At 40.0% G+C, this 25933-nt stretch overlaps 1 protein-coding gene across 1 annotated transcript in view; it reads right to left on the bottom strand.

Annotated features, from left to right (window-relative positions):
- PSD3 (pleckstrin and Sec7 domain containing 3) overlaps positions 1-25933 on the bottom strand; it is a 553196-nt gene that overhangs the window by 102879 nt on the left and 424384 nt on the right. Inside the window, exon 14 of the mRNA XM_047092318.1 lies at positions 8135-8205. Coding sequence (XP_046948274.1) covers positions 8135-8205 — 71 coding nt within the window. The remainder of the gene's footprint in view (positions 1-8134; positions 8206-25933) is intronic.

The raw sequence follows: 25933 nt of genomic DNA, 5'->3' as shown, positions 1-25933 counted from the left end.
TCTGAATATCCATAGTTGTTTGTTGGACACATCTATTTATTATTCCAAAGACACTTTATATTCAACACCACAAACTGAATTCTCTAGTTAGAGCATGTCTCTCCCTTTCTGTTATTCCTATTATAGTTCAAGCTAATCTGGTCTTTATGTCTCTGATTGAATGTGACTCCAGTCCACTCTCCATCCTACAGTGAGACTGATCTTTCTAAAATACACATCTGATCCTGTCACATCCCATTCACACCTTTTGATGGTGTCACACTGCCCTACGATAAAATCTGAACTTTGAAACATAATCTTCAAGGCTCTTCCTAATCTGCCTTGGATACCCCTTTATACTCCACTGAACCTGTAGCTCCTCAAATGTGTTGTGGTGTCTCACATCTGAGCATCTGCACACGTTTTTCCCTGTCACTTAGTTCATGAATTTTTCCACAAGCTTCTTTTCTCTTCCTGAGGCTCTTTTAAGTGTTTCCATACAATACTTTCTATAGCATATAGCAAATTGCATTCAGATAGTTTGGTGGATTTTTTTGTTTGTTTTGTTTTGATCTCTTCAGACAGAGTGTAAGTTTCTTTAGGGACTATATCTTGCTCACAATCATATCTCCAGTGTATAGCATTTTGAAATATTGGCATAGTTCTAACCTAATAGATGTATTTATTATTGATTTTCTTCCTATTATGGCCCTCTATCAGAATGCTACTTTCTTAGCCAAAATTCAGCTGATAAAGGATGCTTGGGTCACTTTTATTTAAAAAAATTTTTTTTAATGTTTTATTTATTTTTGACAGAGAGAGAGAGAGAGAGAGAGAAAGAGTATGAGAGAGAGAGAGAAAGAGAGAAAGAGAGAGAGAGAATCTGAAGCAGGCTCCAGGATCTGAGCTGCCAGCACAGAGCCCTATGTGGGGCTCAAACTCATGAACTGCAAGATCATGACCTGAGCCGAAGTCAGTCACTTAACGGAATGAGCCCAAGCGCCACCATCTGGGAATTGTGAAGTGGTTGGAATGTTGACATTTTCATGATTTTCATGTTTTACGAAAACAATAAGGAAGAATAATTGAAAATGGGTCCATGTTAGAAAATCTCAAGACATTAGTTAATCTAATTATGGAAGATGATGATAGTCTCATATTTCAATAAAACAGCAGCTGTAGTCAGGAGAGCACAATAAGAGAAGGTAATCATTATTAGTCCTTACCAAAGAAGGAGGTTAAAGGGAAAGAATATAAGCTATTGCACACTTGCTATGTATTAGCCAAAAGTAAGCTGAATCTGGTTGAGTATGTACAAGTTAGGGAAAACCTCTACAAAACTGCTTGGTTTAAATGTCTAGTAATTTAAAAAGTCACACAATAGGGCTTTAGTGTTTATCCAAAAATATTTAATGGAAAGAATACTAGTGTAGCTACTACCACCTTCATGATTCTAACGAAGTTAAGCCACCTCTGAGTCTCAGCTTCTTAATTTAAAAAATGGGGGGGTGGGTAGGTGCCTGGGTGGTTCAGTCGGTTCAGAGTCCGACTCTTGATTTTGGCTCAGGTCATGATCAGTTTGTGAGATCAAGCCCCACACTGGGTTCGATGCTGTCAGCATGGAACCTGCTTGGGATATTCTCTCTCTCTCTCTCTGCCCCTCCCCCACTCACGTGCTCACTCTCTCTCTCAAAAATAAATAAACATGAAAAAAATTTTTTTAAATGGGAACAATATCTTCCTATGAGGTTGTAAAGCTCAGATATAAAAGTATACTAAAAATTATATTAACAAACCAGTCATTTCTGGCTGAATGATCACTGAAGTAAGCTGGCTTAGTAAGTTTGCCAACCCATTTCCTACCTCTGTGATGTGTGATGCTCAGATCTAGAAATGACTATCCTCTTATATATTAAATAAAAAGCAGTGTTCTGTAAGGATATACGTGTATTTTTTAAATACAGGAATAGTCATGCAAGAGAGAGGGTTATAAACAAACAGGTAGGGTTATAAACTTCAATTTCTTATAGGAATCTCTGAAAACCTTTGGGATATGCCTCTTTGGCCAGGATGGAAGCAGGGAAGGAGGCTGAGTGAATAGAGACTGAGAGGATTCAGAGCTCTTTCCTGGTATAATTTAAGCAATGCCTCTAATGACTTATTTATTTATTTATTTATTTATTGGTTTTTCTTACTATTCTTCACTCTTTAAAAAAAATTTTTTTTTTAATGTTTATTTATTTTGGAGAAAGAGACAGAGGGCAGAGTGCCAGTGGGGGAGGGGCAGAGAAAGAGAGACACACAGAATCTGAAGCAGGCTCCAGGCTCCCAGCTGCCAGCACAGAGCTGATGTGGGGCCCAAACCTGTGAACCGCGAGATCATGACCTGAATCGAAGTTGGACACTCAACCGACTGAGCCACCCAGGAGCCCCTACTATTCTTCACTATTAATGAAGAAATACTAACTGAACTTTCTGTATAGGTAAAAATCATTATGCTATTTCATAGTTTGGAAGTCTTGATGAAAGGCTTAAACATAAAGGATGAGCATTTGATAATGAAATGAGCCCCTAAATAGATTATTTAGATTGGGAGAGAGGTTTTTGTGTATGTGTGTGGTGTGTATATGTTTATAATAAAGGAAAATTGGGCTTTAAAGGTGTGAGTTGCCAGCCATTATGATTTCTTTAGAAGACTTACTTGACTCATTTAATCAAGGGAGTAGAGGCCTGTGTCCTTCTGTCTTAGGCAATACTATCTCTCCCCTCTACCTCTTTAGGAGCCAAGATATTGGAAGTCATGATGTGGTGGGGAGCAGTGATGGAGCATCTGCCCACCTGAGAAAAATGGAAGGGGCTCAGTATGGAAGAGTTACTGGAAGTCTTTGGACAGGAATCTTTGATACTGAGAAATTTATATGGGGTGAAAAGGAATGAAAAAAAAAGTATGGTTGGCAATCTAATTTTGGAGATATAATACAAACTGATGCTAAAGATTCAAAGTTCATAAAGTTATTCCCTTGTCAATATTTAGCCCATTTTCTTCAATATCTGGATGAGTCCAACTCAATGCAATCTGAGGAAGGGGCAACAAGACAGGAAAAGCTGGTAACTTGGAAATGGCATCTCTCTTTGCATCGACTCTATCAAATGTTGAATGCAAGAGTATTTCTCTCTCTTCCCAAGTTCACTCTGAGGTGGAGTGGGTGGAAATCCTGTGGCTCTGTATTCAATGAAATGGACTTACCAAAGACAGCCATGCCTTTTACAGAGATTTTAGAGAAAATGAAAAAGTAAGCCAAAGAATAGGATTTCTGCCCAGGCAACAGCTGTGCTATGTAAAATTTAATTTCAAAGGGTTGTTTCTTGCGAAGACAAAGCTAGCTGAAAGGACTGATGCGGGCTCAGCATGAACACACACGCTGCTTTGGCAAAGGCCAAAGCAGTTGACTTATAAATTACAAGCTGTACTGGCTCCATAGGGAAATAAAGACAATACAAGATATCTGACCATGTAAGAGCATAGATAATCTAGTAACAACAGTCTTCATTTCTCTTGTTTTGTCCCTCAAAGTAATGTGTAAATTTTAGAAGATGCTGCAAATTCTTTGTAATCTTTGTGTTTCACACACAACTCTTTCTGCAAAGGTAATTTGCCCACAAAGAGAACTCCGTGCTAAGATGAAGCATGCCATGCTCTAATATTCCTTACATAATCTATTACAAAAGGAAGAAAGCAAAAGAGTTTGTGTCAGATATGGTCCTTCCGAATGAAGACATCTGAAAAAAAGCTCAAATAAATAATAGAACACAAGAGAATTATAAAAGTGTTCCTTACAAAGCTGCTCTGGTAATATACAAAATGTTGGTATAGGATATAATATAGTGCACTCCAAGTCCTTTCAAATAGTCATCTGGGTAGACTCCTAAGGAAGGGTGGTTTTTAAATTAAATAATTCATTCAATTTAATAATATAGAGCATTTTATTTGTTTGAAATATTAAAAAAAAATAAATCAAATATATTTCTACCCAGTAGTGATATCTCCATTCCAAAGCCATTTTATTATCTCAGTGGTACACGTGTGGGTACCATCATACAAGGGATGCTATCTGATTTGGTATTGTAGATGTTATATCAAGGGGAAGGATTCTTTCCCAGAGAAATACACACATGGAAAGGCAGCTATGGAAGAGTATAAAATATATAAGGGCATGTGTTTGTACCTTAAAAACAGAAAGTTCAAAATGAATGAGAACTTTCTCTTCAAATATCCAAATATCAACAATTAATGTGGGGAGGAGAGGTTATGATGAAACAGTATTGAAATGAACACCTGTTGGGAATGAATGTTGGTTCAGCCTCTTCAGAAGTAATTTAGAATTATGCCTCAATAATTTTAAGCAGTTCCTATCCTGACCCTGTGACCCATGACACTACTAGGAATCTATCTTCAGAAAATAAACAGATATGTGCACATATGTGTACAAACAGATAGGCACACATATGTGTACAAACACACAGACACACACAGATACACACACACACACACACCATTATTCATAAATAAAAATCGGCTGAAAATACACTTCTAAAAAAAATTTCACTTAGGAATGCTATGATAATAACTGAAGTAAAAAGAAAAGATACCAAAACCATATCGTAGCCCAAAATCAGATTTAAAAAAAAGCAGATATCAGCAAGATGGCAAAATAAAAAGTCTCAGTTCTTGTTCCCCCACAAAAACACAATTTAACCATGATACATGCATCAAAATGCCTTTGTAAAAATGTTAGAATGCAGTTAAGAGGTTGCGGTACTCTAGGACAGCAAAAAGCCAAGAAGAACCACATTAAAATGGGAAAGAAGAACAATTTCATTTTACCTGCACCAGTCCTTCCCTGAAACTACCATAGGTCAGCACTGCAAGAAAATACCCTGACCCCACGGGGTGCCTGGGTGGCTCAGTGGGTTAAGCGTCCAACTCTTGGTTTCGGCTCAGGTCATGATCTCAAGGTTTTGTGAGTTCGAGTCTACGTCGGGCTCTGCACAGAGCCTGCTTGGGATTCTCCCTCTCCCTTTCTCTCTGCCCTTCCCCTGCTCATTCTGTCCCTCTCTCAAAAATAAATAAATAAACATAAAAAAATTTAAATATGTAAAAAAAAAATACCCTGGCTCTTGACTTCTCTGTCAGGATAAAGTGAAAAGTGGAGAATACCTCTAATGTTCTGGCTTTCTGGAAGGCTGCTGAAGGAATGGTTTCTGATTTGCCTCACTCAGAATTATGAGTGAATCAGCATAGATTGGATACCTGAAGGCTGCTGAAACTAAAGGAAAGTGGTGGTTAGCTTGCTGCAGCCAGCATGGCTTAGTAAAATTGGGAGAAAGGTGCACAATCTAAGCCTTCTCTCTCAGGAGGGAGATACAGAGGGCTGCCCAAGGGAACTGGTATCTATCTTGCCTGACTTCGGGCACTGATAGGGACTGGCATGCTCTGGATGCCTAGCTGCCACTCATTAGAAGAGAGTTGAGTGGCTTGCTTCTGTAGAACCAGCACTTGCAGTGCTATAAATAGACACCAGAGAGCAAAAATTACAAGCCTTTGCAAAGAAGAATGCAAGACTATCTACCTGAGAAACTGTATACAGAGGCACAGAGAAGCTGTATCCCCCCAAAAAAGTTTCAGAGGCCCCCCAGAATCATAGCCAAGCAGATTGGTAAGGAGTCTGTAAGACTCTCCTTACAAGAAAGCAAGTCTGTAAAGACTGAGAGGTGACTTTAGATGTGCAGATCCCAATATAAAGTTATCAGATCAAGAAACAAATAGATATGGCTTGACCAAAAAATCAAAATAAACCTCCAGAAATCAAACCTAAATAATGAGAGGTATATAATTACCTGATAAAAAATTCAAATTAGCCCTCATAAAGATGCTTGATGTGCTCAAGAAAATGATACATGCACAAAATGAGAATATCAACAAAGAGAAAACATGAAACGGAACTAAACAGAAATTTAGGAGCTAAATAATAGAATAACTGAACTAAAAACCTCACTAGAAGGGTTAAACAACAGACTTGAGCAAGGAGAAGAAAGGATAAGTAATTTAGCAATTTGAAATTATTCAAAGAAATACAAAGGAAAAAAAATGTTTAAACATCTGAATCTTGATCTCAGCTCAGGTCTTGATTTCAGGGTGTTGAGTTCAAGCCCCACATTGGGCTTAAAAAAATTGGGCAAATGATTGAATAAATATTTGTCCAAAGACAACACTGGTATACAGAATGATGCTCAACATCACTAATCAAGAAAATGTAAATCAAAACCACAATGATATATCATCTTACACCTGTTACAACGGTATTATTAAAAACAAAATAAAACAAAACAAAAAACAGAGAATAAATAATGTTGACATCCATGTGGAGAAATTGGAACTCCTGTGCACTATAGGTGGTAATTTAAAATAATTCAGCCACTATGGAAAATGGTATAGAGTTTTTTCAGAAAATAAACAGTAGAACTACCATATGATCCAGTGATCCCACTTATGCATTATCCTTATCACTGGGAATTGAAATCCAGATATCAAAGAGAGATCTGCATTTCCATGTTTACTGCAGCATTATTTACAATGACCAAGAGGCAGAAACAACATAAATGTGTATGGATGAATGAATAAAGAAAATTAAGTAGAAAACAAAATATTATTTAGCCATAAAAAAGAAGGAAATTCTGTCAGGGGTTACAACATGGATGAACCTCGATCACATTAAGTGAAATCAGCCAGTCAGAGAAGGACAGATACTATTTATCTCCACTTATATGAAATAGCCCAAGTTACAGAAAGAAACAGAAAGTAGAATGGTTGTTGCCAATAGTTGGGGAGTGGGGAGGGTTTGTGGGAGAATTGCTATTCACCAGGTATTATCATGCAAGATGTAAAATTTCTAGAGATCTACTGTTCATCATTGTGTTGATAATACTATCTATTGTGCCTCTATAAAAGAAATTAATTAAGGGTAGACCTAATGTTATGTTTTTACCACAATTAAAAAAATAAAACTTTTGGGGTGCCTGGGTGGATCAGTTGGTTAAGCATACGACTTCAGCTCAGGTCCTGATCTTGTGTTTTATGAGTTCAAGCCCTGTGTCAGGCTTTGTGCTGATAGCTAGGAGCCTGGATTCTGCATCTCCTCGTATCTTTCTGCTTTTCTTCTGCTTACACTCTGTCTCTCTCAAGAGTGAAAAAACATTAAAAAAAATAAAAATAAATAAAACTTTTCCTGTCAGTCACCATGAGGACAGTATTGTTACTGCCTTGCCTCTTAATAGCCCAAATTCCAAGCTTCCCTTCACAGTTGGAGCTAGAATCCTGTTGGGTCCTGGGAAGTGATGGACCTCATTCCAGTTAACACACAAATTTCCCATATTTACACATGGAGAGCTAGGGAGGTGAAAACTCCAGAGATTACCCTTCAAAGGTCAGAACATATAAAATTGATCCCAAACAGATTTCCAGATTCTGGGATTAGAAGAAAGGATCCTGACAGGAAATGGTTTGGTTAAAAACTTACACAGATAACTTGGATTATATTTGCACTGTTAAGTACCAATACTTCGGGATATGAATGAAAATTGTTTCTAGATTTAAGTGAGATCTAAATGAGATAAATAACTAAATGAAGATATACTGTTACATAGCAATAATGAAGGATATATATGAGGATATAACTATAGTATAAATAAGTATAAAAACCATTGGAACAAGTGCTATCACAGGTCTGTACCCGAATAGACCACATACAGTCTTGATTTATCAACCCATATTCACAATTTATAATTGAACACAAATGGAACACAAAATATTTTTACATATATTTAATATATTATAAAATACATATAGAACATATATACCATAAAATACCTTATGCATAAATTACTTCATGTAAGATACATAATTACACATATATATAATTTTTAAAATAATTTTTTAACCAGAAACAAAAAAAATCTAAAAAAAGAATTTAGATATCAATTAAATAATCTTTTGGGTGTTTGATGTAGCCTCTTTGTATGAAATGAATATTTTGGAGGTACTTTGTTAAATCATTTCATAAAATTTTGCGGCCTTCATTTTTTAATTTATGTTTACCTTTTGCAAGTAAAGGACTGTTCCTTTTAGTACAGCATAAAATGTTTTCCATCCTCGCTTCCCTCTTGGAGCTAGAAAGGGAAAAAAATGGAAAATGTTATTTGACAGAAAACAGCACTTTAGGAAGAAGTGAAATGATCAACATGGTGTATTTCAATGATCTTGGTTTATTAGCTTCCAAAATTAATAATAAGAACTAAAATATTCTTGAAATGTAACTGTGTAATAGTCAATCTTCCAAAAATGTCTTCCATGTATCATTTCATTTAATCCTCACAATAATAATGTGAGATAGGTACTATGACTCTTGTCTTTTTATAAAACTGAAGCACAGAGAAGTAATCTGCTCATGGTCATACAACTAGGAAGAGGAGAAGCAGGAATCTGAACCCAGGTAGCATGGCTCTATAGTCTGCACTCTAATAGACATGACTTAAAGACTGGGAAAGCAAAGAGGCATTTTGCAAGTGCATATTAATCCCAGAGAAAGCTTAAAAGCTCATGTACTGGATCATTTATAGCTCTGTCAAAGTTTCTAGAAATCATTAAAGTCTCAGAATATAAAAGGACTCCTCTTGGTATTTCTCCCACATACCTACCAACTGGATTATAACTTTGGCAACCTGCATTACCTCAGTTGCAGATCTTGCCACACTGTAACATAATATTTTTGTTTTAAGTGTCTCTTTCAAGAGACTATGAATGACCTGAGAGCAAGTATCCTTCATTTTTATAATTCATAGTACCTGGCACAGTGTATGGCAGTCATTAGGCACCCTCATAAAAAATCTCCAAATTAATGTTCTTTAAGAAGTCCTTACAGGGGCGCCTGGGTGGCTCAGTCAGGTGGGCGTCTGACTTCGGCTCAGGTTATGATCTCGCGGTCCGTGAGTTCGAGCCCCGCGTCGGGCTCTGTGCTGACAGCTCAGAGCCTGTAGCCTGTTTCAGATTCTGTGTCTCCCTCTCTCTGACCCTTCCCCCATTCGTGCTCTGTCTCTCTCTGTCTCAAAAATGAATAAACGTTAAAAAAAATAAAAATAAAAAAAACCCTGAAAACTTAAAAAAAAAAAAAAAGAAGTCCTTACATTCCTTTTGTTTATATTTTCCTGGAGTATAAAGTAGAATTCATCTATTTTTTAAAATGTTTACTTATTTTTGAAAGACAGAGAGACAGTGGGAGATGCAGAGAGAGGGAGACACAGAATCTGAAACAGGCCCCAGGCTCTGAGCTGTCAGCACACAGAGCCCAATATGGGGCTTGAACTCATGAACTGTGAGATCACTACCTGAGCAGAAGTCAGAGCCTTAACCAACTGAGCCACCCAGGCATCCCTACAATTTCTCCATTGAATCAATGTATACTTTTACAGAAAGTCCTAAAACAAAAACACAGATTAGCAAATACAGTTTACTATTCATTCGTAATCTTAATAAAATTAAAATATATAACTGGAAAATTTTATTACCTGAATGACATTTTTCTAAACATGTCTATCCAAATAGGTAGGTACGGTCACTCATTCTTACTCCTTTATCAACTATCTGGCTGCCTTTAGGCTGTCTTTAACTTGGATGCTTGATTAAATTAGGAAGTGCATTATTCTTAAGCAAATCCTTTAAATCTCCTTTGACTGAAGACTCAAGAATCCTTAGGGTTGGCAACTGTGTTAATATCCACCTACAGAACACAGGTGCCCCTGCCAACACTATACTGATATATCCACCTGGCAAAAAAGGACTCAAAACATCTGCTCTGCAGGTTTCTGGGGGAAATTAAAAAAAACCAAAAAACAAAAAGCAAAACAAAACAAAACAAAAAACAACAACCAAAAACAAACCATCCCATCTGTTTCCACTATGCAAGGTTTAAAAGTATGTACTCAAAAATAAGTGAACAAAAACAGTACACCATTATCTCCTTTATAAAGAGAATCACAGATCATTTATACATATCTATATATAATATATAGATATTATGTATATTATATATAAATGTTATATAATACAGTATATATATAATTTATATGTGTATATATCATATATATATATATACATATATATATACTGAATATTGACTGTACTGTTCTGATACAGCTGATGTGACAACAGTGCACACAGAAACACAGAAGTGACCACAGGAACTACTGCATACTGCAGAGCAGGACCAAAGGCAGCGTGGTGTGCTGAACCCACCAGACTAGAAAGCAGACCAGCTGGTTTCTAGCCCTGTCTTAAACCTATCTCACCCAAAACTTTAACTGGGTAACTTCTAACCGATCCACCAACTCTTCAAAAATTTGGATGTTTCATTTAAAATCATGGATAATTTACCTAAGTTAAGGCAAAGAACTAGCTAATGCTGGAAAGGAACTTAGAGAAAACTGCTTTTTTTTCCTCTTACTTTTTGTTGTTGTTTAACATCTTTAATCCCCATCACCTACCCATTCCCCCCATCCAAATCGTCTCTGGTAACCATCAGTTTAGTTCTCTACACTTAAGAGTCTGTTTCTTCCTTTGTCTCTGTCTCTTTTTCTCTCTTGGTTTTCTTAAATTTCACATATGAGTAATGGTATTCATATGGTATTTGTCTTTCTCTGACTGACTTATTTCACTTAGCATTATGTTCTCTAGATCCATCCATGTTGTTGCAGATGACAAGGTTTCATTCTTTTTTATGGCTGAGCAATATTATATATACTTGTTTATCCATTCATCTATTGAAGGACACTTGGGCTGCTTCTGTAATTTGGCTACTGTAAATAATGCCACAATAAACATAGGGGTGCATATATCCTTTTGAATTAGTGTTGTTAAATTTTTTGAGTAAATACCCAGTACTGTGATTACTAAATTATAGGGTAGTTCTATTTTAATTTAAATTTTTAATTTTTTGAGGAAAATTTTCACAGTGTACGTACCTGCTTGCATTCTTACCAATAGTGAAGGAGGGTTCCTTTTTTCCCACATTCTCACCAACACCTGCTTTTTCTAGTGTTGTTGATTTTAGCCATCTGACAGGCATGAGGTAATATTACATTGTAGTTTTGTATCCTATGACTTATGATTGGAGCATTTGTATATTTATATGCAAAGTAATTAGTGATAGATGTGTACTTATTGCCATTTTGTTACTTGTTTTGGGCTTATTCTTGTAGTTTTTCTCCTATCCTTTCTTCTCTTGCTCTTTTTCATGGTTTGCTGGCTTTCTTTAGTGATATACAGTAAAACCTTGGATTGTGAATAACTTGTTTCTGTGAGTGTTCTGCAGGATAAGCAAGCATTTCTGATAAATTTTAACTTGATAAATGAGCAATATCTTGCAATACAAGTAGTATGTGATGCCTAATGTCACATGATCACACCTGAGCCAATGGTTCTTCTCTCTCTCACTGCGGGATTGTGGGTGATCATCAATGCAATGTCACATTTGTGGGAAATCCTCAAAAGAAGGCAAAAGCAAGTGGCATTGGATAGGCTCCCTCTTAAAACTGCACAAAATGAAAAAGATTCCACACCTGTGATTCTGTTAGTGATAGTGAAAGTTGTCCTATAAAATAACCCTTCTCTCTCGTCTCCCTTGCACCAGCCATGAAGGTTTTCAAAGTTAAGTGTAGGTTAATTTTTTTGTTTATAGTTTTTATTTTATTATTTTGTATTATATTACGGTATTATAATCATTTTTATATGAATATTTTTGGGTTGTGGAAAGCATCATCTGAGTTTCCACTATTTCTTTTGGGGAAATTCGTTTTGACTCACAAATGCTTTGGATCACAATTTGGAACAAATTATGCTCACAAACCAAGGTTTTACTGTACTTGGATTTCTTCCTCATTCTTTGCATATCTATTAGTGGTTTTTAATTTGTGACTGCCATTAGTTTGTATAACATCTTCCACATACAGCAGTCTCTGTTATGTTGATGGTCACTTAAGTTGGAAACCATTCTTTACTCCTCTCACCCCCACAATTTAGGTATATAGTGTCATATTTTACATCCTTTTATCTTGTGACTCCCTTGACTGGTTTTTACAGATTTACTTATTTTTACTCCTTTTGTGTTTCCTACTTTTCATACTCTCACTTATGGTCTTTCCTTTCCACTCAAAGGGTGCCTTTTAATATTTCTTGTAGGGTTTGTTTAGTTGTCATGAAATCCTTTATTTTTTGTTTGTCTGAGACACTGTCATTCTACTCTAAATGATAGCCTTGCTGGATAGAGTATTCTTGGATACAGATTTTTCTCTTTCAGCACTTCAAATGTATCATGTCACTGCCTTCTGGCCTACAAAGTGTCTCCTGAAAAACCTGCTGATTACCTTATGGGGTTTCCCTTATATGGGATTTCCACTCAGATTATGATCCCAGGGTCATGGGATCGAGCCCTGTGTCAGGCTCTGCACTGAGTGTAAAGTCTGCTTAAGATTCTCTCTCTCTCTCTCTCTCTCTCTCTCTCTTTCCCTCTGCCCCTCTCCCCTGCTTGCATGCACTCTCTGAAATTAAAAACAAAACAAAACAAAAAACATATAAAAAAATAAACATGATGGGAGTAATGAATGAGAGTTCTATTTGGAAACCCAATGTCATCTACTGAAAGGCTTTAAATTATAAGGGTGATAGGGAGTTGGTAAGTAGGTTTTAAAAATACCTAGGTGTCTACTGTAAAAAGGTGTTTACAGAACTCTATCAAAAGACATGATTTTATGCACTAGACTATGCTTTCATAGCTGTTTTTAATATGTATACTCAAAGTTCAAAGACACTTACCTTCTTTTTGAAAATACAAAGATTTTAGAATATTTTGTTCTCATCATCTGCCTCCAACCTATTACTTTTGTTTGTTTTCTTAACACTACCAAAAAAGACATCATTATTTTTGTATGTGTCTATAAACTCTCATTGTCTATATCTACTCTCATGTTTACACTTATTCATTAACACTTTCTGTACCTCAGATTTCTTTTGGAGGTCATGTTCAATTAATTCTCTAAATTTATAATTAGAAGTTCCTTTTGTGAGGGTTGTTTTGATGGGAAATCATTTTCTACTTTTGTTTACATAAAAATGTCTTTATTTCATTAAAAATTCTGGGTTGACAATTCAATTTCCTTATGAAGATATAATTTCACTACCTTTTGCTCTCACTATTGTTTCAATGTCTATCTTGACTCTAGTTGTTATGTCTAAGAAGAGGTTTCTTTAAACTGATCCAGCTTGATGTTCTTTGGGCTGTGTGTCATTTCCAAATTCTTGTAGTCATTAGATCTTTGAATATTGTGTCTCCTCCATTTTCTCCACTATTTTAACCTCTGACACTCTTTTAATTGCATTCCACAGGTTTTTTTTTTTTACCTGTTCTCTCTTACATTCTTTTTATTTTTCTATGCTAAAAGCTATGTAATTTTATCTCCAATTCTCCTTGGATACCCAGATCCAGAGATACTCTGAAGGTATAGCACCCCTAGGGTTAGCTTCCTGTTCTAGATTTGTACTCATATTTTTTTTCCTGGCCTCATAGGATTTCCCTTTCATTGTTATAGTCATCCATTCTTTTAAAAGGTATGTTAAAATACCTTATCATTTTTAGATGTTTTATAATGGAAATTTTGGAATTTGTAGGCTGTTGTATTGTCAAAATAGACCCTCTAGCTCTTTTTTCTTTAAAGAATTTATTTTGTAGAGAATTTTGTAATCTAAAAACAATTCATGAGAAGAATACAGTAAGTGCTGAGGACAAGATGAGAGGAATCAGAACACAGAACACAAGGGAGGAAGCAATTACAATTGTCCAGATGAGAGAAAAAGGCCAAAATATGGGCAGAAGTACACAATAAATAAACTAAAGAAATAAAAAGGGGAAAGGCAGTAATGTTAACTGAGCACCTATATCCAGTGCTCTGAGCATTGGGCTAGCATTTAAAATGTACACTATATTTGATCTAAACAATCCTTAGTTTAGGTATTATTGCCTCTTTTCACATTAATGTCTTCTAAGCTACACTTGCAGTCCTAAAGGTAGAGTAAGCTACTGAGAAGGCTACCTGCCTAAGGATTTCAGAGCTACTGTATAGGGCAATTCAGCCAAGGAAACGTATTCTAAGGCTACACTGAGAAGGAGAAACTGTGCAGGTGGTAATCTTTTATAAATGATCAAGCCTGCTACTCCAGTGAGATAAATATAATGGATAGGGAAAGGAGAAGTCCAGACAGGAGGAGGATACAAATACAAAGTATATTCTCCAATATCACTGAACTCAGGGACTTTCAAAGGTATTCTTGCTCATGGCTATGAACCTCAGAACTGAGGCATGATCCCTGCATCTGCCCTCTCAGATGTGACCAGCCCAAAATTTCTGTGGAGTACTAACTCTCATAGCAATAATAATTACAGCTGTGGTAATAGCACATATTGTTTTAAGCACTGTTCCAAAACTTGATGTGAATTAACTAAAGGTTACAACTTTATGAGGAAGCAATTATTATAATCTCTATTTTACAGATGTGGGATCCAAAATCCCATCTAACCTGCAACACTTGGTTCCCAACAGCACTGGCCACATTTACTCTGGTTTGTATGCAGGGAAAAGACCAGTTAAACCAGACTCAGTATACAATGTCTTGGTTAACTCTGAGATACAGGAGTTATCTTCAAATTATTTATGATCTAAGCATGAACACTGACCAGTCAGGAAAGACACTGTCCAATCAGGACTGAAGGGACACCCATAGTAAATAGTCTGTACAACTGAACCAGTACATATATTCCCTATCAGTCCTGCCTGGGAGAATGTTTCCTGCCCACCATAGGTTAAAATAAGAAAGAAGAAAAGTCAAACAAAACTCTGTGATTATTGTCCTACATCTCACCCATACACACACAGACACACACACACACATACACACACACACACACACACACACACACACACACACACAAATACACATTTCTGTAAAAGAGAAATTGGCCGTTGTTCCAAAGATAGGTGATATTGGAACTATTATGAAATCTTCAATATTAGAAACCAGCTCTTGTTAATGTTCTTATCTTACCTTCATTATACAGTTGAAGAAGTCTTTTTGGAAATATAAAGTAACAATATCTTGGCTTCAATTATTGCCACTGGTCTTTGTAAAATAGTTAAATTACCTGGGACCAAAAGCACAGGTTGTCACCATTATTTCATAAAGAGGAAGGAATCAGAAAATGTTCCCGAGCAATAAAATATTAAGTAAAGATTGATACTGAATATATGCCAGAAAATAAACCTAAGTATTTTTTGCAGTCTACCAAAAGGTATAGGCTTCATGTAAAAGTTTATATTTGCATGCTATACTCTGCAACTTTAATTTTTTTCTGAACCAAACTGGGAAGAAATTGTGGCTAGGATCTTAGTGTCCCAATTTTTCTATTTTATTCAAAAAGGAATGATTTTTTTCCTACATCAAAATAGATTAATCCTGCTTCTGGCCGCTGTGGGGAATAAACTTAGGAACTCCCTGAGTTTTCACCGATGGGTTAACAAGGCATAAAGAATTACAAAGCCATAGGATGTACACACCCAAGTTTGGGTAAACAAGAGTAGGTAAATAAAATTAGGTAAATGGGGCAAAGGCCCCCAGTATAGGCAAAGCCAGGCAAAGGTCCCAGTGTAGGACAAAGGTATAAGAATAGGGAAATCTCAGGATGAAAACACCCAAGATGAGGTAAACAAGATTAGGTATTCAGGGCAGAAATGCCCCCAATTTAGTACAATAGCAGAAAGCTGCTTTCGTAGGAAGGAAGGACCAAATTAGGTAAACAGATAAATAGGACTATAGACCTCTGCAGGGCAAAATTGCCCAGGGGGAGCTAATTAGCAAAAGAAAGGTACCTTGTTGACCCTGAGGTAGCATGCTCCTTCTTGTCCCCTAGGCCAGTTTAGGGAAGCAGAAGTGTTGCCTCATGTTTCCCGTAAACAACCCTTCACCTGGCACCAGAATCTTGTTTTGTATTGACCCAAACTCCTAACACCACATATATTCAAAACCCCCTTTCCCTTATGCCCATGAGTTAATGTTCACAATTTGATTGTCTCTTTCTGCAAGCCCATCACCATGTTTGTAAGCTTCTGATCCTAATAAAAATGGAGCAAGGACCCTTACTCGGGGCTCTTGTCTTCTCCCAGACATTAGCTTCTCTCGCGTTTTTAATCCTGTCTCCCACTTTCTTGCTGGACAAGACAGAACTCCAGACCCAGAGTCTATGACAGGCCACTTCGTACTTTAGATTCCCTAATCCACAACTTTTTGCTTTTATTCAAGTTTAATATCAGAAAGACTTAATATGTATGGAAAGGCATAGTATGTACATTGCCTATTTTTTTCTTTTAATACTCTAACCTTTCTTTCCTGTCTGTTGGCTTGAAAAGCATTCTTCTACTGCCCCAATAAAATGACAAAAATACCATCTTCCCCAAAGAGTAGAGGTCAGTAAGAACACTAATGAGAAATAATTCTTGAGTAAGGCCTGAAGGCTAACATTTTTGGTCCTACCAGGTTTGAACAAAGGGAAACGTGAGAATGTGATGGTTCTATGCACATTATCTTCAATTTCCTTACTTTAATGAAGAAATGCATTTAAAATATAATGTAATACCACTGGTGGCATTCCAAAATAAATCCTTGCTGAACTTGGAAACAAAGATGTGCTCAGCAAAGCTCTTCTATACTAGTACAATTGGGATACATTTATATTAGATTTGTAAAAAGCACAAGACATTTTTAAAGGTGCTTTATTTCTCTAGTGACAGCATCTGAAAATTGGGCAAAATTTTTAAAGTATTTTCTTTACAGAATAAAGAGGTATGCTACCTTGGTAGCAGGCAGACTCATAAATTCTACACCACTGAGGGCTGAAAGTACAGCATACGGTGAGGGGAGGGGGAATGCTTTCTGCAACTGATTTGCAAAGGACTTAGATTCATAAATGACAGCCCTACAAAACATTAAAGAATTGAAGGGTGATCTTTGTATATTTACCCCTAATTTTCTTTCATAAACATCCTCAGGCACCACCATAATTACTATTAAATCTTTATAGAGTGTAAAGGTCAGGGGAGGTCACCCAAAATGTGCCACTTTGGTGTATCAATTATTTTCAATAAAAGTTACTTAAGAAAGAACCAATGCAAAAAGAACACTCTAAACCCTCCCTCCTTTGTCTCCAGAAAACAAGATATAAATCTCTCATGTGAAAGGCACCCTTCTTGTACCAGGGAGTAAAGATATCCTTATCTCCAGAGATACAAATTTAGAGCAGAGAAGGCTATATTAACAACCCATGTTACTTTTTACTAATTTACTACCCCAGCCCAATTCTATTTAGCATTCCTTATTAACTGAAGCTCCCAAAGTTAAGTTTTCTTTGTTGTGTCAATCTATCACAGATTTATTGTTTGTTTGTCTAAAAAGTATACAACCTGCCTACCTTGGTCATTTCTTCAATTATAGGACTTCTGTTTGCATGTAATAAAACTTTGGTTTTTTCTCCTGTTAATGTCCATGTCAATTTACTTCTTAGTCAAGAAGGACCCTGATGGGCACAAGAAAAATGATTTCTTCATTCCCTACAGTAGGCATAGTGGCAAGATAAAATTCTACTTGATATTTGCTCCAAAGATTCTGCAGCTTTCAGATCTTGGGACACCTTATGTATAGCCTATAAAAATTTAAGGTTTCTTACCATGGTAGCTTCCAGGAATCTATCTGCAGAGTCCAATGGAGCAAGAGTGGTTAGAATATATTTTCCCTTTCTCTAAATTTAGATTAGGAGGAAAAAGTACTGTGGAATTGGTTCCTTAAGCTTAGTGACTCTTAGTAAAAAATTGGTAGAATGCTCTTGGTTTTACTGATCCATTTCTTTCTAGAGATGGTCATTGTCTTGTCTGTGTCTTTTGTGTTGTTTGTCACATATAGGTATTACAACAGGGCAGAACACAGGGACTGGCTCTATAAGCCTGCTGTTGGAGCCTGGCTTACAGACTTAGTTCATGGCTTTCATCAAACTAGCATCTGCTTTAGGGAGCCCCTCCCTAAAGAATGTGGTGAAAACCTCAAGACAAGGGAAAGTAACCTGGCTATGTGTGCATACATGACATTCCTCACAATTCTGTAATGCAGACTGCCCATTTAGACTGTATGTTACCATATACAGGAGACAAAGGAGCAAGAACTGTACAAAAGGCAACCCACCCACACCCCACCCTGCTGTTCTCAGGGCTCAGCCTTTTGGGGTCTTAGCCCACTGAGCCTGTGCTGGCATGAATAAAGCTGCATCCTGGAAAGAAAAGCCCTGCTTGGTGTCCCAACTCTCTGTGTGTTTTTTCCTGCTACATTTCTTGGGGGCTTGGGTCTGGGATTCGGAGATGGTGCATTTCTACCTCCTTTTTCACAGGGGTGGGAACCTCGGAGTGCTAGGAGAAGTGACCAGTGGACCACTTGATCTGTAGGAGAACTAGCTCCTCCCAGTGTGCTGGGGCGAGGACCCCAGATGCACAACAGAACCTGGTGAGGCCCAGAAACCAGCTCAGGGAGCGCTGTCTACCAGGCTGGTAAGAACCAGGGTTTGTTTTGGTAGACCTATTCCTGAGAGGCTGAAGGGGAGCCTGACCACCTCCCAGAGTTGCCCAAGTGGTTCCACAAGGAATGAAACTGCCACTCTAAGGCGCTGGGCACTGGGCGGCAGGGTAGAGTCACTGTGTGACTGTGTGTGAATGAGACAGCGGAATGGGCTGTTCAATGGGCTGAAGCGAGCGGTGAGTCTTGATCCGTGGTTACATGGTGACCTCATATGGCTTAGGGCGGCATCAGATTTCCTCGGGAGTCTATCCAGGTCAGGGCTTGATATGAAATCTGACAATGCTAAGAGGAGACTGAAATATCTCCAAGAGGAGAGCAGCTGGAAACGGACAAAGTGAGCATGCGTCCTCTCCAAATTAGACCCTTCCCCCTTTTTCCTCTCTTGTACATTAAAGTTGTCCTTTAGGGGGAGGAAATGGGTAGAAAGCAGAGTAAACCAACTCCCCTAGAGTGTATGTTGAGGAATTTCAAAAAGGGATATTCAGGAGATTAGGGTGTGAAATGAACCCCTGGAAAGCTCCGGACAGGCTGTGAAATTGATTGGCCATTGTTCAGGATGGGCTGGCCCTCTAAGGGCTCACTTGATAAGGAACTAGCTGGCCGAGTATTCAGGGTTGTTGTGGGGGATCCAGATCACCTTGACCAATTTCCTTATATTGACTGTTGGCAAGACCTGGTCCTACTCAGCCACCTTGGCTAAAAGTCTGTATTGAAGAGAACTTCTAAACTTATGACAGCTAATGACACAGCTTCCTCCAAATGCCAGCCAAAAACTGAAAAACCCGTACTGTCAGTAGAGTCTGAGAGGATCCCACCACCATATGCCCCACTGTATCCCTCACTGCCACCTGTGCCTCCAGCTTCCCCGGCTGCTGAAACCCTACTGGATTCTGGCCCTAGACCCAAGGCTTTACCATTTCTACCACCTCTCTAGATGTGACTGGCTTGCCTGGACCATCGGTCCTAACCCCTACAGGAAGGCAACTAGAAGATCAGGACAGCAGAGATAGACCCCCCCGGCCCGGCCCCGCAGCAACACCAGGGAGCCCTACAGATGCCACTGAAGGAATCTAGGGGACCTGTCTGTTATTATCAGGAAGGCCAGATCCAAGAAGGCCAGCATGTTTTTGTCTACCAACCCTTTACCACTACGGACCTCCTAAATTGGAAGCACCATACTCCCTCCTGTACGGAGAAGCCCCAGGCTAAGATTGAACTAATGCAGTCCATAATTGAACTAATGCAGTCCATAATTCAAAACCATAGACCTACCTGGATGGACTGCCACCAACGCCTCCTGATCTACTTCGACACAGAGGAACATCACCGAATAATGCAGGCAGCCCTAAAATGGTCAGGTAAGAATGTCCTGGATGGGACACTAGGCACCCAGCCTTATGCTCAGGCTCACTTTCCTGGGGAGGAACCCAAATAGGACCCAAATGACCCAAGTTTAGATGGAGGGCTCGCAAAGACTGAACAGTATCAAGAAGCCCTTCTAAATGACATGAAGGAAGGGGAGAAAAAGGCCATAAACGTGAGTAAAACATCAGAAGTGCTCCAGGGACCCAAGGAGAGCCTGAGCTGGTTCTATGAGAGGCTATGTGAGGCATTTCGTCTCTCCACAACTTTTGATCCAGAGGCACCTGTTAACCAGCTGATGGTCAATGCAGCTTTTGTAGGTCAGGCCCAAGGGAACATCCAGCAGAAGCTGTAAAAGCTAGAGGGTTTCACCGGCATGAATGTCAGTCAGTTGCTGGTAGTAGCAACTAAGGAATTTGTCAACAGTGGTCAGACGTCACCGAGGGAAGAATGATGGAAGATGCAGAAAAGGGCAGACTTGTTAGCTGCTGCCTTGGTGGAGTGGTTGGAATGCTCCCAGATAGGTGCCCCACAGGGATGAGGCCGGGGCCCAAAGGGGGCCAGTGGGGAGGATTATCTTACCCAGGATCAAAGTTAGGATGGAACCAGTGTGTGCACTGTCATCAGGAGGGCCACTGGAAAAATGAGTGCCCCTGCAGCTGGGTAATTCTCAGCAGGGGCCCAAGAAAAAGAAACAGGCCATGTGGTTCAGAGCAGATATCAACTAGCATCATGGCCTAATGGGGCCCCAGAAAGTGATTCTGTGGGGCTAGCCACCACAGAGGACTATGAGGAAGACTAGGACTGACTGGACTCTACTTTGTTAGGCCCCCAAGAGCCTATGTCTGAATGAATGTGGAGGGGTGACCCATCGACTTCATGGTAGATACTGGGGTGGAACACATAAGGGTGACCCAACCCGTGGGCCCCCCTCACAGAGACAAGTCACCACTGTGGGGGCCACAGGCAGTTGGATACGCCATCCCTTCCTGCTGTCTTTAAGATGCAATTTAGGCGGGCGTGAAGTCATTAATGAATTCCTGTACCTCCCTGACTGCCCCATGGCTTTAATGGGCTGGGGCCTGGTGGGAAAGGTTCAGGCCCAGATAACTTTCAACTCCTATGGACAAGCTGCTCTGACCCTATGACAGCGGGAAGTGAAGATTATAACTCTCATGATTCCCATGGGAAAGAAAGGCACCTCTACAGTCTCATGGAGGAGACTTGGCAAAACCCCTTTATGAGGCCACAAAGTGGGGGAGAGCAGGAACCTCTATTATGGGAGCAAATACAGCAAAGAGACTTTGAAGAGTCAAACAGGCCCTTGCCAACTCACCTGGTCTGGGGCTCCCAGACATGTCTAAGCCCTTCTTCTCATATGTTCATGAAAGTACTGGCATTGCAGTGGGAGTCCTAACCCAGATGTTGGGATAGAGGGATCACTCGGTGGCATATCTCTCCAAGCAGCTTGACTCTGTTGTCCAAGGCTGGCCACTCTACCTATAGGCACTTGCAGCCATGGCCCTCTTAGTGTCTGAGGCTGACAAGTTAACTATGGGACAAGAATTAGCAGTCAAAGTGTCATATTCAGGAATTGACATTAATGGAGTACAAGGGATAATTCTGGCTAACCAATGCCCAGATTATCAGGTATCAGAGAATGCTATGTGAGAACCCGCACATTCACCTAAAAGTAGCGTAGACCCTAAACTCTGCAACCCTACTGCCTGTGGGTCCAGGTCAACCAGATGGTGACTGCATCGAAGTCATGGATTAGGTGTTCTCCACCCAACCAGACTTGAGGGATCATCCCCTCAAGGACCCTGACACTGAGTATTTAACTAAAGGTAGCAGTTTTGTGAAAGAGGGAGAATGCAGGGTACTCTGTAGTGACACTGAATTCTATCATTGAGGCCAAACCCCTGCCAAAGGGGTCTTCGGCACAAGAATGCAGAGCTCATTGCGCTAACACGAACCCTCCAACTGGCGGCAGGGATACATGTTACTATATACGCAGACTCTATGTCTTCACCACTCTCCACATACACAGGCTTTATATAAAGAGAAGGGTCTAATAAACTCAGAAGGAAAAGACATAAAGTATGGTAAGGAAATCCTTGAACTCTTAGATGCTGTGTGGGCCCCTAAAAGACTGGCAGTCATGCATTGTCAGGGACATCAAAGGGGAGACACCACAGCCGCATGGGGAAACCATAAGGCAGACCTAGAGGCAAAGGTTTTGGCCTCCAAAGGAACAGTGGAATCAATGGTTTTAACTGCTGCACTGTTCCCTAGTCCTCTGGCAGAATGGGACCCTAATTACTCACACCATGAGAGTACCTCGTTTAAGACTGAAAATGGAAGCTACCTCCCAGCTGGATGGTGGAAATTTGAAGACAGCTGAGTAGCAATTCCTGAGGCCCTGGTTCCAGCTTTTGTCAAGGAGTTTGATCAGGAAAGCCATATTGGCCGGACAGCTCTCAAGGCTACGTTGAGCTGACATGTCTACATCCTTTGACTCTCCAGCATAACCTGAGCAGTATGTGAGCAATGTGAAACGTGCACCCAGAATAACCCAACTTAGGGAACCAAGGCTTCCCCTGGGGTGCAGAGTGTCAGGGGAGCCTTGTTTGAAAATATGATGATGAACTTCACAGAGCTTCCCCAGGACTGAGGCCATATATATCTGTTGGTCTTCATGTGCACTTTCTTAGGCTGGGTGGATGTATTCCCTACTCACACAGAAAAGGTACATGAACTGGCCCGACTTCTTCTTCAAACGAAATCATTCCTTCATTTGTGAAACTATCACTATGGGATCAGATAATAGGCCAGCACTTGTGGCTGAGGTGATGCAGCTGGTGGCAAAGGGGTTAAAGATCACCCGGAAGTTACATATGGCATACTGACCCCAGAGCTCTGGGAAGGTACAACGAATGAATCAAACCCTGAAGCTGCAATTAAGTAAACTATGTTAGGAAACCCATCTACATTGGGACCAGGTGTTGCCAATTGTTTTGTTAAGAATCAGCCCTACTAAGCAGACAAGGTTCCCCCCTTATGAAATTCTTCATGGGTGCCCTCCCCTCCATTATCAAGTCATGGGGGGGGGGTGATCTAAATGAGATAGGTAATCTAACCCTAAGGCAACAGATGTGGGCCCTTGGCTCTACCCTAACCACCTGACACCACTGGGTGTAAGGAAGCGATTACCTGTGAGTCTGACCACAGATCCTCACCCCTTTAAACCAGTGGATGCTGTATGGGTGAAGGAATGGGATGTCTAACCCCTAAAACCCCTCTGGAGGAGTCTGTTCACTGTCATTTTGTCCACCTCTACTGCAGTAAAGGTAGCTGAGGTGGGTCCCTGGATTCACCACAGCAGAGTGAAGCCAGCATCTCAAAACTTGGGAGTGCATTCCTAATTCATCAACGCCATGCAAACTGACCATACAAAAGAAGCAAGCTGCAACTCCAGAGGCTCTGGGAGACTGCAGCCCTGCTTCAGTCACTCCAGAAGCTGACTAATCTATGCATGACAGAAGCTTGAGGAATCGATGGTCCGATGGAACAAACAGACTGTTCTTATTTTTTATATCTATTTCCTTACTGTGATGCACTGTCACCCCATGTGTCTTGCAGTCATTGTGATTCTTGCTCTACTTTTCACCATAGGATTGGCAGAGGTTGCCCCAGTCAGCTGAGAGTGTGGTGACAGTTTTCTGTTAGCACTTACCTTCCTTTTATGGACAGGATGCTTTGTTGGTATTGGTTGCTTCTAATCTAGACCCTTCTGTAGACCTAGATTCCTCATCATACGACCCATGTATTTGTATGACCAGGTCAGGCCAGGGAGTCACGTGGATCTTACTATACCATACTCACTTTTCATGCCAAGGAAAAGTCTTGGGGACCTGCAGACACAATAAGACCTATCTGCTAATGGGAGAGTCAATACACTTGCTTTGACCCCCAATACTCCCCCAGTGAAGACTGGTTAGAAGTCCGATTCTACCAAGAGGGTAGGGCCTTGGTCAGCTAGACACAAATTACTAACCCACAATGATTGGTGTCAATGTTACCTGACGTTATGTGAGGTTATAGGTATTGGCCCAGAGGCATCTGTCATGCGAAAAAAGTGGGTACTTGTCATAGAGGGCCCAAGGGCTCTTGATGCACTATGCGGAGGCTTAGATTGGGAGCCGGAATACCAATGCAATGACAAATACATGTGTGAGGAAAACAGTTTATGTGCCTATACACCTGAGATTTTATGCCCCAGCTGGAGCTGTGTTTCATGGGCTACTTGGAAAAAAGAAGGCACAACAGCACTCCTTCAGAAGGGGGCTTCTACATCAGGTTGTCGATCAAAAGTCTGTAACCCTGTTAATTTTACCATAGTTAACCCAGGAGATTCCAAATGGCAGTGGGGCACCTGAGTTGGCATCTGGATTCATGGCTGAGGCAGAGACCCAGGGACTGTGCTACATTTCAAGAGAGTCACTACCACCCATCCAACCATGTCCCATCAAGTCTTCTACTCCTTCAGTGAAGAAATAAGAAGTAGCCCCCTTCCCACTTCAGTCACAGAAAGGAACTTGTTTCTAGCCCTAGCAAAGACTATGGCCCAGACTCTCAAGATCTCTTCCTGCTATGTATGCAGGGGAACGAACATGGGGGATCGATGGCCATGGGGGGTAGAAAATTAGATCCCTGCGAACCTTATAATGAAACAGAATACCCCAGTCCTACTACTGGGATTTGGCTCCTCAAAACCTCAATTATTGGGAAAAACTGCCTTGTCTGATGGGGAAAAAAGTTCACCATCTCTGTTGGAAGCTTAATGGGCCCAGGCTAAAGATTTTATAACTCAACTGCCTGGGAAACCCAATGGTGGGGGACCCCAGATCTCCTAGAACTAGATCCCCACCCTTATCTAACTTTTCTCATCTTGGGACAATGTCAACACAGCCATTGAGTGGCAGGCCCTGGGTGGACTACACTGGATATGTGGAAGGACAGCCTATACAGTACTTCCCTCAGGCTGGTCAGGTCATGTGTGCTGGGAACTATTTGTCCATATTTCTTCCTGCTTCCACTTGCCAGACGGACGATTTGGGAGTCCAAGTGTATGGGGACAGGGAGATTCAAAGGAAATGATGTGCCCTACAAACTGGCAATTGGAAAAATGATGAATGGCCTCCTGAGTGTATAACCCAGTATTATGGCCCTGCCACCTGGGCAGAGGATGGGTCCTGGAGCTACCGTGCTCCCATTTACATGCTAAACCACATAATCAGATTGCAAGCAGTTGTAAAAAGTATAACCAATGAAACTGCCAGAGCTCTTAACTTACTATCCAAGAGAAAACCAAAATGCTCAATGTTTTCACCAAAATCACTTGGCCTTAGATTAATTGCTTGCTTCTGGGGGAGGAGTTTTTGGAAAGTTTAACCTGAGCAACTGCTGCCTACAGATAGATGATGAAGGAAAAGTCATAGAGGAGATTACAGATTGAATGAGAAAGGTTGCTCAGGTCCCAGTCCAGACCTGGAAAGGTCGGGACCCTGAGGAGTTATTTGGAGAATGGTTTTCAACTCTCAGGGAATTCAAACCCTCATAGGTATTATCCTCTTGATTTTGGGAGCTTGTTTAATCCTACCTTGCCTAGCACCCCTGGTTATATGGTCTGTCTCTAACCTCATTGAGGTAATGGTCGAAAGGACAACAGCCACACATGTGATGATGTTATGGAAATCTAAACCTCTAAACCAAGATGATGCTTTTTGACCCAAAAAAAGAATCAAAGGGGAGAATGTA

This window comes from Lynx rufus, unplaced genomic scaffold (assembly GCF_022079265.1).
Source record: "Lynx rufus isolate CCGP_SWC_20201006 ecotype Redwood Valley unplaced genomic scaffold, mLynRuf1.p SCAF_3, whole genome shotgun sequence".
NCBI lineage: Eukaryota > Metazoa > Chordata > Mammalia > Carnivora > Felidae > Lynx > Lynx rufus.
The sequence above is the reverse complement of the archived record's forward strand: the minus strand, read 5'-3'. Positions and strand labels throughout refer to the sequence as shown.